Here is a 17,267-nt window from a genome sequence, read left to right as displayed (position 1 = left end):
CACACACACACACACACTATGCTGAGTGTTGTGTCAGCGCTGGCTTCAGGCCAGAATCCCACTAAACGGACTGCACTGAACTGCCAGTCAAACCAGTAGAGACACATTCACACATGCAGACCGAGCACAACACACGTCACACACACTGGTGAGATCACTACAGCACAGAGACGAGACACTCACACTCGCTAAAACAGCCTTACAGTAACACTAATGCAACCTTCATTCAGAGTTCACAAAAACAGTACTTGTACATCATTCATGGTCATGGAACATTTTTCTGAAACATTGAAAGTGTCTAACGTTGTTACTGCTTGTTTCAGAATGTTCAGAGAACATTAAAGTAACGTTCCTTTAATGCTTGCAAAATGATCAAATGGAATGTTCCGTTAACAGTAGTATAATCAAGAAACAAAAATGAATAAAACATTTATAATCACATCTGACTCTCTTTATTTCTTCAAAAGAACATAAAAGAAGAATGTTTGGAACCAAACAACACTGGAACACACCGACTTTCACCATATGGACAAAAACACTGGAACATTTCTTCTTTAGTGATTCACAGAAGAACAAGTCATAAAGGTTTCAACAACATGAGGGTTGAGGGAGCAAATGATGAACTGTACCTTTAAGAGGCAAGAGATATAAAATCCATGCAGTTTGTAAAGTTTCAGAGTGTTTGGTTGAAGGTTTCGGGTTTGATTCACATGATCACAGACGCTGAAAACAATAAATGCTCGTTAAATGAAAGCTGTGCATTCAGGAATCCTCGTTTCTCATCCTCTCTCAGCTTTCTATCCATGCAAACCTATATCTGTGCAAAAGCAGCGACAAACTCATGATTAAAAAATGATCTCTGCCAGCAAGCACTCATCACACTCACGCATTTTAATCAAAAAGCTGATTTAAACATTGTCTAATGAATGCGAACCGTGTTTAGCCTGTGCATTCAATGCATCTGATTACATAACGAGAAGAGATGACGTCTAACGAAATGTGCCTTTAACGCATCATTGCACTCAATAAACGCTGATATTTGTATTGAGTGTCTCACTGAACGAACAGCCGAAAAACTCTAAAACACCAAAACATATGCACAGAATATTCCACTTCAAGCGCGGCGGAGGAGCCAATTAAAAGTGCTGGAAAGTTTCTGACCACCACACTTAGGCTTAATTAAAGGATTCGCAGGTGTCGTGTGAAATAATTGCTGTACGTTTCTGTTTCCTACACTCCATCTGTTCTCTCACGCACACAGAAAGCTCTCGGTTCGAGGGCACTTATTATAAATAATAAAATGAAATATTTGAATGAAATGAAATACAAATGTATATAGGAAGGTTTTCTTGAGCATTCACATAAGGTTGCAAAATTTAAATCACAATATGATTTATTATTATTATTCATTATTAACTTTTTTAAATTATTACATTTATTATTAATTATTAACTTTTTTTGTAATGGGGGAAAATAATTTCCAAATATTAAAATACTTTATAAAAAAAATAAATTTTTGAATGGAATTAAATATAAATGTATATAGGTTTTCTTTAAATTCATATAAGGTTGCAAAATTTAAAGCACAACATGATTTTTAAAATTATTAATAATTAACTTTTTTTTAAAACTAATAAATGTATTATTACTTATTAACTTTTTGCATAGAGGGAAAAAATCGCTGAATATGAAAATAATTAAAAATAATAATAAAAAGGTTTTAAGGTGTCCTTGTTACAGTGTAATTACACATTTAAGTACTGAGTAATATTAATTAACAACATGTACTTACTATGTGGCTAGGGTTAGGATTAGGGTTTGGTTCAGGGTTACTTGCATGTAATTATGCATAATTTATTGTTATTATAATAGTAAGTACTCGTAACATGTGTAACAAGGACAGCTTAAAATAAATTTACCCAACTAAACAATATGTTATTTTAAAACACTATTCAGATTCTTTTATTCAAAGTAACCATCCAAAGAGGATTTAAATTGATATGAATGTAATTGTTAAAACTGTATCAATTTATTTGTTAGTTGTTTTAGTAACTATTTGGTTGTGTTTGGAGTTCATCGTCTTCTCTGTGACAGGCCGTGTTGCTGTTGTTAACTAAAACTAAAATTGAGTTTGATAACTGAAATAAAGCTGAAATAAAATAAAATATTGAGTAAAAAAAAAAGGAAATTAAAATTAGAATTTTTGCCTTGGCGACTAACTGAAAATAAGTTTGAGCTGAAGTACAAAAACTACTAACTACAAAAATAAATGCATACATATACGGGTCAAAGACGTTAAGATGTCCGCATCAAAATAAATTTACAAAAGTGATTTTATGTCCATAGAAAGCACATTAAATGTAAGTAAAGTGTCTACTTTTAAGGTTTTAAAATAGTTTTTGGAGGATAAAATGTTACAATTTGGTTGAAATAATGTTACATTGTCATACAATATGTATGTAAAAATTCAAACAACATGCTTATTCTGACGTGTACATATTAAAAAATATATAAAAGAATGAGTGAGCATATTACATTTTATTTGGGTTTTAAATTAGTAAAAAATTCTTACTGACAAATGGGCAAAACCTAGGATAGTGGCACATTTTAAAAATGTAAAATTACAGCTAATTATTATTTGGGGTGAAAGTAATTAGTCTTTTAATATGCCATAAATTGATTTTTGTTGTAAATATGCCTGACGAGATTGTTTCACTGAATGACATTTTAGTGCGTCTCTTCTGTAAATCAGGGGAAAATGTATGATATTTATATTTTGCTCAGAAACACAAAAACAAAACTAAATTAAATTAAACAGAAAACGTTTTAATTTTTTGGGGGGGGAAACAACAACAATTTAAAGCAGTATTACACTTATTGTTTTTCTGCTTAAACCCTTTTTCTTCTTTGACCCACATACATAAAAACTCCAACACTGAATGCACGTGTGTGTCTAAAAGCAGATCATCTGAGCTGCTCTCCTCCACATTCATCTTTATTTTTGCTGAAGGAGTCTCCAGAGCACTGTTGCTCTCCTCTCACACGCCTGCTTTATTTGATTTACAGGCCGGAATAATAATAATAATACAGCCGCCACTAGATGTCAAATATCCTGCAGTGCTTCTATAATTGGATTAAAGGCCAGAAACTCTCTGTTCAACATGAACACCTGAGATGAGTCAAATCCACCGCATGAGAGAGAGCTGATGGAAACAGTGCTGATCGGGTTTAGTTGGTCTGGTTAGGGGGTTAAAGCACTGGTAACTAACACACACTAACTAACACTTTGTGCATCAATCAATCAATCAAAGCTGATTGCGCCTCCATGCACTGCGCAAATAAAATACAGCACACTGAATCACAGACAAAACACCATTTTGCTTAATTAAAAAAAAATATATATATATAAAAAATTTAATTAAATCGCAACATGATCTTTATATTATTTATTATTACATTTTGTCAATGGATAAATTTACTGTCAATTATTATGTTTTTATTTTTGGAATAGGAAAAATAATTGAATTCTAAAATACTTGCTTAATAAAATATAAATATTACACGAAAACCATGAACAAAATGATATTGAAAAAAAAGTTGAAGTACTAAAATGGCTAAAACTGAAAAATAAATACATTAACGCTAAATATTTCCAATAAATAAATAAATAAAAATGTCAAAAGTTATACTAAAATAACAATGAGCACAGATGGATGATGAAGTGCAATGTTCCAGGCTGCAATTCACAGAACTAGATGTTTGTATGTCAATCAATCAATCAATCAACCAATCAATCAGAAACTGAACACAAACACTGAAACCTGAGCTGATCTACAAACAGCCAATCAGATCTGAGGAACAGAACTAACTGTTGAATAATGTATCACAGGTGTTTACCAGCGTCCAATCAGAACACAGAATCTGAACCTCTGCTTTGATGAGCTAAACATCTACAAAAGCACAGAAAGCTGTGAAAATCTCACGTAATAAGAGCTGATTATGAACAGAGAGAATTTACATGGAGGGCAAAATAAAAACATTTCAAAGAGCTAATGATCAAATGGAGAATCTCACAAAGGAAGATGAAACTCATGGAAATGAGAATCAGATCAACAAACGAGCGAGTTTCTCACCAAAGGTTCTCCAGAAGTTTCTTGGAAATCTCTTTAATCCCACACAAACTCAAACTCCTGCATTCAGAACAACACATGAATATTAACGTGTTCATCCACACGGACCGGAGCTAAAGAGACTCAAACTGACTGGATTAATTAATTCATTCCTCATATATTTATTTAGGCTTAGTACTATTTTGAACAATGTCTGAAACTCTGTATTATGAGCACTTCTCGTGTTTATTTGCCTCTTTATGATGAATCGCTTGCTGTATTCCTCACTTGCGAGTCACTTTGGATAAAAGTGTCTGGTAAATAAACAAATATAAACGTAACCATAACACCATATCAGCATCAAAGGGTATATTCATGGCAAACTCACAACAACATTTCAATTAATTGTGCACAAAAATGTAACTATTATCTCAACAAACAAACAAAACAAAAATATTAGAAAGAAAGAATTTGTAGATTATTGCTGCTGCTGCAATACAGTTCTGTGAGTATTTAAGACATGCTGCTGCTGCACAAATAGCATATATAATAACCCGTAGCAGATCTATACAGGTGGAGCTGGGGAGGTGGAGGGATTCAGAGGAACTCTCAAAGCATGCTGCAAAATGCTCAATTGGATGCTAACCAGACATTTAAATGTAAAGCTGCAAGTAAATGCAGATAGAATGATCACATTTGTGGCCCTGCAGCACAAAAGCAGTGTTAAGTCGCTGGGGTATATTTGTAGCAATAGCCAACAATACATTGTATGGGTCAAAATTATACATTTTTCTTTTATGCCAAAAATCATTAGGATATTAAGTAAAGATCATGTTCCATGAAGATATTTTGTAAACTTCCTACCGTAAATATATCAAAACTTAATTTTTGATTAGTAATATGCATTGCTAAGAACTTCATTTGGACAACTTTAAAGATGATTTTCTCAATATTTAGATTTTTTTGCACCCTCAGATTCCAGATTTTCAAATAGTTGTATCTCAGCCAAATATTGTCCTATCCTAACAAACCATACATCAATGGAAAGCTTATTTATTCTCAATCTCAATTTCGACTTTGACACTTAAGACTAGTTTTGTGTTCCAGGGTCACATATATCTGTTTTACAGCAGTGAGTGTGTGTCTTCTGCGGATCTGAGGGTTATTAACGAGGAATAAACTCACCGAGCACGGAGAGCTCGCAGGGCGCAGAGATGTTCTGCTGTTTGTTGTGAGCGACGCAGGTGTATGTTCCCGAGTCGTCGTCTGTGACGCTGCTGATCAGAAGGTTGCTGGCGCTCAGGAGAGAGTATTTCTTTGATCTGACGGAGAAGCAGACACAGAGACACCATCAGACTCGACAGACGCAGCAGAGATGAAGAGAAAATAGAGTCGCTGCTCTCGTCTGACGATAACAGAAGATTATTAACATACAGATCAGCTGATGTTAGAGTTTAGTGATCAAATACACTACAGAACCATTCAAAAGGTCCATACGGAAATGTAATATATGATATATATCTCCCCAAATCAAGAGTGATATTGCCATATATACATTCTCTTTCAACAGTGAAAATTGTTCATATGTTAAGGATGTTTGTATTATATGTAGCAACCATATGTCAACAATATATTATAATAACTTATGCATGTTTATTAAAACAACATATATACAAACAATCTGAATGTTTACATGTTTTTGTAATAGATTTTTAAAATCTTTTACAATTATTAGCATGTATTGACGGTTTTAAAATGGATATACATGTACATGACATTTATGTCCAAAAATGTGTTACACATACATATTTGCATGGGCTAGATATGTATGTGTTAACACATAAAACGGTTCCAAATTCTAATAGGTTTCACATATATTTTTACATCATATGACAATATATTTTTATATATGGAAATTTAATATATGCACATTTAAGGGGCAGACAATTTCCGGTATACTTTCTTTAAGTTCCAGAAAATTTTCAAACAAAAAAAAAAAACAATCCTGGAAAGTTACCAAAATATCTAGAAATTTTCCAGAAATCTATTTTTTCTTCTTTAAAATATATTCAAAAATAAATAAATAAAATAAATAAATAAATTTAAATTAAATATATAAGCTTTGACCACATAAATAAATTACATTTTACAACATATTCACATAGAAAACAGTTATTTTCAAATATAATAATATTTCACTGTTTTCAATGTATTTTTCATCAAATAAATGCAGTCTTTGGTGAGCAGAAGAGACTTTTCTGACTCTTAAAACATAAAAAAATTCTTACCGACCCCAAAGTGTTAAGCAGCAGTGTAGATATAATGTAATTCAGCAGCAGTTTATGATGATGTTTGTGCTGATCTGGTGGGTCAGTGATGTGTTTCTCCTCACCTGCTCTGGATCAGCTCGTCTCCTCTCATCCAGTAGAAGGATGGGGTGGGATAGCCGGAGGCGGAACATTCTAGAACCGCATCTCTGCCCTGTAGAGCCGTGACCTTCTGAGGCCTCTGGAGGAACGTCAGCGCTCGCGCTACTCCGGGCTCTGCACACACACACACACACTAGATTATACACATGCATCTGATTGTTTATTCTCGCCATCAGCACCATACACACACACACACACACACACACACACACACTCTCTCACACACACACACACACAGACATCACACACACATCTCACACACACACACACGCAGTTGCTCGTCTAGTTGCATGTCTGTGACCTCTGAACGTTCAGCTCAAACGGTGCAGTGTTCATGTCCTGAAGCCTGCAGCATCGTTTCCTCCCAGAATGCTCTTCTTTAGCCGTCTCTCCCTCCAGAGACGCTTCCTAACGGCCCTGAGCCAAAGATCCAGCATCATGCGGACAGATAACAACCCAGACAGCTCTGGCCGGAGGGGATTCCAGCGTTTCTCTTGATTCTCTAGCCCTGCACCTGCTGTCTGAGAGCGACTGAGACGAGTAATAAACGCAGGAGGAACACATCCAGACTTGAGAGTAAACTGTGATTCCTCAATCCTCATCTTTGCTGGTCTTGGAGCAAAACTCTGACAAGCCATCATTTATTAACATTCATGAAATAAATAGAAGCCGAAACTTGAGATGGAGTTTTCTTCAAATGTCTTATTACACCGAATGTGTTGTTGTTCATCTAGATGCTATAAATGTCACCAGTCTAACTAACGATCACAGCAGGGTTTCTGTTTCTCACGACAGAGAAACCAGCTCCTGAACAGCAGCACTGAGATATGAACACAAATACAGCCTGTGTTTACATTCACATGTAGAGAGTGTTTCCAGCCCAAAAACCCTAAAAGGAATAGTTGTTTGTGTTTGGGGAACAGATTTGTAGAAATGTAGCATTGCATCAGTGTCTCAGCAATGGATGCTCTGCAGTGAATGGGTGCCGGCAGATTTCTCTCCTGATTCACACCAGAACACTTTTTCACTGGAGGAAGCGTTATTATGGATTATAGACTCAATGTATTTTAGTTAAAAACGTCTTAATGCTGGATGTGTTTCAGCTTTTGTCTTCTCCAGATGTTAACTGATGGACTGGAGTGCTGTGGATTACTTGTGGATTATTGTGATGTTTTTATCAGCTGTTTGGACTCTCATTCTGACGGCACCCATTCACTGCAGAGCATCCATTGCTGAGACACTGATGCAGTGCTACATTTCTACAAACCTGATGAAGAAACAAACTCATCCTAATCTGGTATGACCTGACCTGACCTGGCTGAACTGTTCCTTAAATGTCCATTTTCTCCTGATTTTGAATTGTGATTTGTGAGCTTGTTTCATGCGAGTGTTAGTTTAGAGTATAAACGAGATGCTGGTGATGATTCGAGTGAAGGTCTCGAGTCATTAGCAGGACGCTGAGGTTTCTGGACTCAAACACGACTAACGAGTCATTGATTCTCGTGCATCGATCAACAGAAATGTCAGCGCTGCAGAAATCATTCAGAATCCTCACAGAAAATGACAGACTGATATTTGAGCTCCGATACCTGCTGCTGGAAAACAAGCACTTCTCCCAGAAACGACAACACTAATAATGAGTGAGGAAGAACCCAGTGCATTCTGGGACACGATACACAGAGACAGAGAGACCACTGACACACACACACACACACACACATACACACACACACACACACACACACACACTCACACACACACTCACACTCACACTCACACTCACACTCACACTCACACTCACACTCACACTCACACTCACACTCACACTCACACTCACACTCACACTCACACTCACACTCACACTCACACTCACACTCACACTCACACTCACACTCACACTCACACTCACACTCACACTCACACTCACACTCACACTCACACTCACACTCACACTCACACTCACACTCACACTCACACTCACACTCACACTCACACTCACACTCACACTCACACTCACACTCACACTCACACTCACACTCACACTCACACTCACACTCACACTCACACTCACACTCACACTCACACTCACACTCACACTCACACTCACACTCACACTCACACTCACACTCACACTCACACTCACACTCACACTCACACTCACACTCACACTCACACTCACACTCACACTCACACTCACACTCACACTCACACTCACACTCACACTCACACTCACACTCACACTCACACTCACACTCACACTCACACTCACACTCACACTCACACTCACACTCACACTCACACTCACACTCACACTCACACTCACACTCACACTCACACTCACACTCACACTCACACTCACACTCACACTCACACTCACACTCACACTCACACTCACACTCACACTCACACTCACACTCACACTCACACTCACACTCACACTCACACTCACACTCACACTCACACTCACACTCACACTCACACTCACACTCACACTCACACTCACACTCACACTCACACTCACACTCACACTCACACTCACACTCACACTCACACTCACACTCACACTCACACTCACACTCACACTCACACTCACACTCACACTCACACACACACACACACTCTCTCTCACACACACACACACACACACACACTCTCTCACACACTCACACTCACACACACACACACACACACTAAATGAGGAGATTCCATCGAATTCTATTGTATTTTTAATACTAACACTAACAGAAAACTTTCTGCATTTTTACCATTAAAAAAATATATATATATGTATATATTTGTTTTGTAAATATCATTTTTTACAAATAAGTAGATCCCCCAAAGGACGTTTTTCTGAGATTTTGTAAGGTTTAGCTCACGTCTGGGTACACATTTGTGGATTATACACATTAACACGGTTATTTCATATACTGTATAAATCATACCATTTCATATTTTTTTATATGTTTTTTTTTTTATTAATGGCCAAAGTAAATATATAATAAGTGTTTCATATATAGAATGACTTGAAATTGTTTCATAATTGACAAACTTTGCAACACTGACACTGTTTTTGAACTGAACTGAATCAGCATTGATCTAAATAATGACTATTGTCTTCAGTAGAGCTGCTTTACAGATTAAATTTGAAATAATTTCATAATTCACCTTTATTTCTACAGCGCTTTATACAATAGTTTATTTCAAAGCAACTTTGCAGTAATACACAGGAACATTTGTAAAAAGTTGTAAAATTAATCAATTATGAAACAAATTTAAGCTTTAACCACATAACAGAGTCATTATTCAGATCAATTCAGTTCGATTCAGATTCAGTTCAGTTTAGTTCAGTTCAAAAACATTATCAATGTTTCAAAGTTCATCAATTAGAACTGAATAAAATGAACAAAATACACATTAATCGTGATTGTTTCATGTATAAAGTGTTTTTGCATTTCTGACCAAAGTAAATATATCATGAGTGTTACTTTTCACATAAAATGACTCATTTGATGGTGTTTCACAATTGATGCAACATTGAACTGAATTGATCTGAATAATGACTCTATTGTCTTCTGTAGAATCTGAATTTGTTTCATATTTGATGAATTTTGCAACGTTAACACTGCCATTTTCCTGTTTATCTCTGTGAATCTGCTTTGAATGCATCCGTATTCAGTGAAGTGCTGTATGAATGAAGGTGGCCTGACTCTTCCTGGTGAGTGAGTCAGAAGCAGAAGTTAGTGGAGGTCAGCGGGTCACTAGTTAGTGGAGGTCAGGTGGGTCACTAGTTAGTGGAAGTCAGGCAGGTCACTAGTTAGTGGATGTCAGGTGGGTCACTAATTAGTGGAAGTCAGGCGGGTCACTAGTTAGTGGTGGTCAGCAGGTCACAAGTTGTGGAGGTCAGCGGGTCACTAGTTAGTGGAGTTCAGGCGGGTAACTAGTTAGTGGAGGTCAGCCAGTTCACTAGTTAGTGGAGGTCAGCAAGTTAGTGGAGGTCCGGTGGCTCACTAGTTAGTGGAGGTCAGCGGGTCACTAGTTAGTGGAGATCAGCGGGTCACTAGTTAGGGGAGGTCAGCGGGTCACTAGTTAGTGGAGATCAGCGGGTCACTAGTTAGTGGAGATCAGCGGGTCACTAGTTAGGGGAGGTCAGCAGATTACTAGTTAGTGGAGGTCAGCGGGTCACTAGTTAGTGGAGGTTAGGCGGGTCATTAGTTAGTGGAGGTTAGGCGGGTCATTAGTTAGTGGAGGTCAGCGGGTCACTAGTTAATGGAGGTCAGCGGGTCACTAATTAGTGGAGGTCAGTGTGTCACTCACCCGGTATGACGCGCAGGTCGGCGTCTGTGCCAGTGCGGGAGCTGCTGGGGTTCTCCGTCAGACAGCGGTACGTGGCCGAGTCCGGCGGCTGGATCCTGCTGACCTGCAGAGATCCGGAGGGCAGGATGACCACTCTGCTTTCGGGGTCAAAGGTCAAGGGCAGGTCCTCCCTGTTCTTCTGCCAGCGCACCACGGGCATGGGCTCGCCCGTCACCTCGCAGCGCAGCAGAGCCGTGTCGCCCAGATGAGCCGAGATCGACTCGGTGGGGACGACCACGCGCAGAGGACCTAAGGGAGAACCACACCAGAGAGAGAGAGAGTTAAATGCATTGCGATGCCATGCGCTTACATTTGAATGCAGCAGATGCACAGGAGATTTATTCATTTATTTATTGTTTAACAGAGACATTACAGAACAGAAGAGTATTGAGCAGCTGATGCTTCTCTCTCAGAGCTGTGAAAAACAATGAATAAAAAAAAATTATAAATGAATGAATGGAAGAATGGAAGAATAAATAAATAAATAAATAATAAAATTATTGAATAAAAAAATTACGTAATAAAAATTAGAATAACATGAATTGTTGGTACAAAAACTGACAAACCATCTCAAATTTAAAACACAGAGATAAAAAAATTATAAAAAAAAAAAAAAGACAATGAATGGATGAATAAATAAATAACAACTAAAATAACCAAATAATTAATAACAAATAAAATAAATAAATTGTCGGTACAAGAAAGAAAGGAAGAAAGAAAGAAAGAAAGAAAGAAAGAAAGAAAGAAAATTATTTTTTAAATAAATTTATAAGTTATTTCTCAGTGAAACACCAAAGTTTGTTGAGCCTTCAAAATGTGTCTTCACATTATCTTATGATATCTCCTAATGTATACCTTTTGGCTTCAATAAAATTTCCCCAAGAAACAGGTAAGAATGAACAGTCTGTCCACCGTGATTTCTGTTCTTTCGACAACAAAGCACTTGAACAGGCCAAACTCATGAAGGCAGCATCAGAATGCGATGAAGTTCATGAATATTGTTATGTTAATGTGATTATGCTGATAATTAGACTCATATGTCTGTGTAACGTGTGCGGTGGCTCAATCGCTCATGCTAACTGTGTGTGTGTGTGTGTGGGTGTGTGTTTACGGTCCAGCATCACAGCAGCTCACACGGGAACCACACTTATTCCAGAATGTGCTGCCGGAGTCGTATCGCCGTGATTATTGTTAACATCGTTCCCTAACTGCCTCCAATTACAGTCAGCAGCGCACTAGCAGCCGGCGGACAAACACACACACACACACACACGCACTCGCACTCGCACTCGCACTCGCACTCGCACTCGCACTCGCACTCGCACTCGCACTCGCACTCGCACTCGCACTCGCACTCGCACTCGCACTCGCACTCGCACTCGCACTCGCACTCGCACTCGCACTCGCACTCGCACTCGCACTCGCACTCGCACTCGCACTCGCACTCGCACTCGCACTCGCACTCGCACTCGCACTCGCACTCGCACTCGCACTCGCACTCGCACTCGCACTCGCACTCGCACTCGCACTCGCACTCGCACTCGCACTCGCACTCGCACTCGCACTCGCACTCGCACTCGCACTCGCACACGCACACGCACACAGACACACACACACACACACACACACACACAGCTGTATGTAACCTCTGATTACTGCCACAGAACATCAGCGACGTCAAACCTGGAAACAAGAAACAGACTGAGGCTGATATACAGTATATGATCATCACTTACAGAAACACACGACTGCAATCATCAGATCACAAAACCAGCAAATCAGCATATTAGAATGATTTCTGAAGATCATGTGACACTGAAGACTGGAGTAACGATGCTGAAAATACAGCTGCGCATCACAGAAATAAATTACAGTTTAACCGATATTCACATAGAAAACTGATGTTTGAAATTCTAATAATATTTTACAATTTTTACTGTATTTTTGATCAAATAAATGCAGCCTTAGTGAGCAGAAAAGCCTTTTTAAAAACTTTTCCAGCATCTGAACCCACTTTGACCTACAGCAACACACACACACACACACGTTATGAATGTGCTGAATGCGAGCATTTCCTCTGCTGATGAGAGACATACTGCGGCCTGTGATTACAGAGCTTCATTATCTGCTCTCATTAAGAGGGTGTTCATATGCAAATGAGTGGGGAGAGCGTTTAAATCTAATTAACACAGAGATAAAAATGAGGAGGAATAATTCTGCTTCTGCATTCCCAAAATAGAGCGAGAGAATAGGATGATGATGCCACGGGAGAGAGAGAGTGAGAGAGAGAGAGTGAGAGAGAGAGAGGGAACGAGTGAGGAGACTCAATTGACTCCTACAATCTTCCCTCATGTTGAAGGTGATGTAAATCATTTCAGGTGTTTTACTAGCTTCAGCTTTTCTTCAAAACTCACATCAGTAAACTCTGAAAAACAGTTCTGAATAAATTAAAATACAACCAAATCTGTATCTACAGGATGACGGACAGTCAGAGACAGTTTCTGATTGGCTACACAAGCACTGGCCACTCCCCCTGACACTCCAGTGCTGGTCAGAGTCAAACACACAGATAGTAGCCACAGTTTGTGAGAAGTATTCTAAAAAAAATAATAATAAAATAAATAAATACAAATGTAAAAAATAAAATATAATAATAATGTGATAATGTAAAAAAAAAAACAATAAAATAATAAAATTAAAAAGGTGAAAAAATATAAAAAGTTAATTAAAATAAAATAAATAAATAAATAAAATAAAGTAAAAAAGAAATGAAAAGTAAAATAAAATAAAAATGCAATAATTTAATAATAATAATAATACTAAAATAAAACATTAATAAAATAAAAACTAAAGCAAAATAATAATATATAAAACAATAAAAAAATGGAAAATAAAATTAATCAATTAAATAAAAGCTAAATGAAACTAACTGAAAATTAATGCATTACATTAAATTATTAAATGAGTGTTCTTTTCCTCCAGTGTTTCTTGCTGAAGCTGATAGAGGAAGAAGATGGATGATGAAGGCTAAGATCTACACTCATAACGTCCACCTGCACATTTGATTCATTTGTCATGAATCAGAGAGATGGAGAGTTTGATTCTCTGACGTTCCCGGACTCATGTTCAGCAGCACATGTAACACGCATCATTAAAGCGTCTCTGAACACGAGCGCTGCAAATGTCACAGACCCTGAGTCACCGTTCACTTCCGTCACAGACGTTCAGAGCTTCTCTACAGCTGTTTGCATCTCTTCATTTGTGTCTGCTTTCATTACAGCGACTCCATGTGAGAATAACCTTCAGCAAAAGCCGTATTCAATATGCTGAAACATTTGCAGGCAGTCTGCCAAAATGACAGCTTGTGGAATGTTTTACTCTATGATGTAATAGTGTGGATAAGCACCACCTCCGCAGAAGATGATTAACGCCTGCTTCAACATCGCTGCCTCTTTAGCCCCGCCCACCGATCTACATCACTGCTCGTTTAGTACCGCCCACCGATTCTACATCACTGCCTGTTTAGTACCGCCCACCGATTCTACATCACTGCTTGTTTAGTACCGCCCACCGATTCTACATCACTGCCTGTTTAGCCCCGCCCACCGATTCTACATCACTGCATGTTTAGCCTCGCCCACCGATTCTACATCACTGCCTGTTTAGCCCCGCCCACCGATTCACGCATGTAGTGTAAATAGAAAGAGAGACAAACCGAAGATGCTCCGAAGACAACAAGACGCTGTTCAGTGCCAAGCTGTGGAAACAACAGTCTTTGCATTGACTTCCTTCTGATCCTAACGTTAGGAAAGAGTGAATTAACTTTATTTTTAATGAAGTTCCACGTCAGTAAGAACTCGGTCCTTTGTTCACTTCATTTTACCGCGGATTCGTTTACAAACAAGGCACAATTCAACACGGGATTTTCAAAAAGACTGAAACTAAAAGACGATGCTGTGCGACTATATTGGATCCGACAGTAATGTCACAACACACACGTGTGAGTAACTGTTTTCATTACATGATCACTATTGCTTTGTCTCTTCTCACAAATCGTTTGATATGTACCGAGTTATTTGAGGGTTTTTAACCGAAATCACAGCAGCGTCCATCTGTGAGGAATTTACGCTGTCAATCATACACAACTATTATTAGCCAATCACAGCAGTGGGCGTTTACTTTATTATTTATTTCATTTATTACTTAATAAATGAATAAAAAGAAAATAATTACAATCTAATTATCATCAGGAAGGTCACGGTGGCACAAAGTCAAACAAACGACACTCTTTGTATGGCTGTTTAACAGTGATTTCTGTCTCCTTTGTGCCAGTATGTTATTGAGTCGACACAAAGGCCAGGACCCTCGCAGACTAATTAAGCTCTTCTTCTTAAGCATGCAGTCTAATGACCCACAATGCTTTGCTGCAGAGCAGCGGCCGCTCACCTGCGTCTCTCTGCTGATCACCGAGCGTTTCTGCGGTCGCTGCTCTGCTAATTAGACATGCGGCGGCTCGTAATCCGTCAGTGGTGTTCGTTACGCTGGGCCTCATTAGCAGAGCTGAGGGACGCTGCTGTATGCAAACCAATTCAACAGGAAGTCAAAGACGGATTCAGTCCATTTATATATATATATACATATATATATATATATATATGTGTGTATGTGTGTGTGTGTGTGTGTGAGTGTGTGAGTGTGAGTGAGTGTGTGTGTGTGTATGCAATTTTAGCTAGTTGCAAAAGCAAAATTTCGCATCTTATCTCATCTTTCTTTGTTTAGTTTAACTTGATCTACTAAAACTGAAATAACTAAAAAATAAAGAGTAACTTCAAAATAAAATTCAAATGAAAACAAATAATGTAACAAAAACTGAAATATATTAGTAAAATATTTGTCAAAATACTTTCAAATATTCAAAAATATTATAATATATATGCATGAATAACAACACCATAACAACACGGTAACAACACAATAACAACACAATAACAACACCATAACACCATAACATGATAACAACACGATAACAACACAATAACAACACCATAACAACACAACACAACAACAACACAACAACAACACCATAACAACACCATAACACGATAACGACACCATAACAACACCATTACATGTTAACAACACAATAACAACACCATTACATGTTAACAACACAATAACAACACCATTCAACACCATAACACGATAACAACACAATAACAACACCATAACAACACAACAACAACAACAACACGATAACAACACAATAACACCATAACAACACAATAACAAGACCATTCAACACGATAACACGCCTGACACAAGCAGATGGCACACAAACACACAACAGAGAAGACAGTGAAAAAAATTAAATATATTATTTGAAATAAAATATTGGCTGAATGATATTTTACGGTCAACTGAAATAAAATAAACTATTTTTAAATATAACTTAAAATTATTTCATTTTCATTAGTTTAACTTGATGTACTAAAATAAGTAAAACTGAAATAAAAATGTATAAGACATTATAGACAATAAAACAACAAAAACGACAAAAACACAATAAAATTACTAAAACTTTCACTAAAATTCACATAAAAGCAGAAAATATAAAAACAAAATCTAATTCAATATATTAACAAAAACTAAAATATGTAAATGATACTAAAATAATACCCTATCAACCTTAAACCAACAGGAGAAACACTTGTGAAATCAAAATCTCAACTTTGTTTGGTGAATTTCTAGGTGCTGAGATTTAAATTATTTATTATAAGTAATTTATTATTTATATATTCTATTTTTAAAATTTTAGTTAGAATTTATTATTGTATTAATCTTAATCATATATTATTATATTTTACATTACAAATTTTTATTTTCAGATTTTTTAATACAAACTAGTGTAAAACTAGTATTAAAAAAAATACATAACCAGAGTTTAAAAAAAAAATGAATGCAAATGACTGCATATTTAATTAGACAATCCCTCATTTGCACATACAAACATAACATTTCAGAAAACTTGCAATACAAAACAGTGGTCCTAATATACTGTGATTAGCTACCTGAGGATCTGATCTGTTCACCTGTGCTCTCGCTGTAACGCATCATAATGCGTATGATAATACTTTATGAAGAGTTTGATGATGAACTCAGAGGCACTTATGATGCATTATAAATACAGGCTTCAGACTCTCAGCAGCAGGATCTCGCATTTTAATCAGAGTAAACAGTTTTTGGGACTGACATTAAATTTTGATCTGACGAGCGCAGGAGGAACGCAGCTCTCAAACGAGCAGATCACGCAAACACTGTGTTTAATCAGCTCTGCAGAGCTCCGGAGAGGAAGGAGTGTGTGTCTGTGTGTGTGTGT

General features: G+C 37.4%; 1 protein-coding gene across 1 annotated transcript in view; it reads right to left on the bottom strand.

The window, feature by feature from the left end:
- The window catches only part of dcc (DCC netrin 1 receptor), a 199,002-nt gene that overhangs the window by 115,474 nt on the left and 66,261 nt on the right, over positions 1-17,267 (bottom strand). Inside the window, 3 exon segments of the mRNA XM_016524048.1 lie at positions 5,295-5,431; positions 6,502-6,652; positions 10,853-11,140. Of these exon segments, the coding sequence (XP_016379534.1) occupies positions 5,295-5,431; positions 6,502-6,652; positions 10,853-11,140 (576 nt within the window).

Source organism: Sinocyclocheilus rhinocerous, unplaced genomic scaffold, assembly GCF_001515625.1.
Source record: "Sinocyclocheilus rhinocerous isolate Xijiao unplaced genomic scaffold, SAMN03320098_v1.1 scaffold991, whole genome shotgun sequence".
NCBI lineage: Eukaryota > Metazoa > Chordata > Actinopteri > Cypriniformes > Cyprinidae > Sinocyclocheilus > Sinocyclocheilus rhinocerous.
Note: the sequence above shows the minus strand (reverse complement) of the source record. Positions and strands in the feature narration are given on the sequence as shown.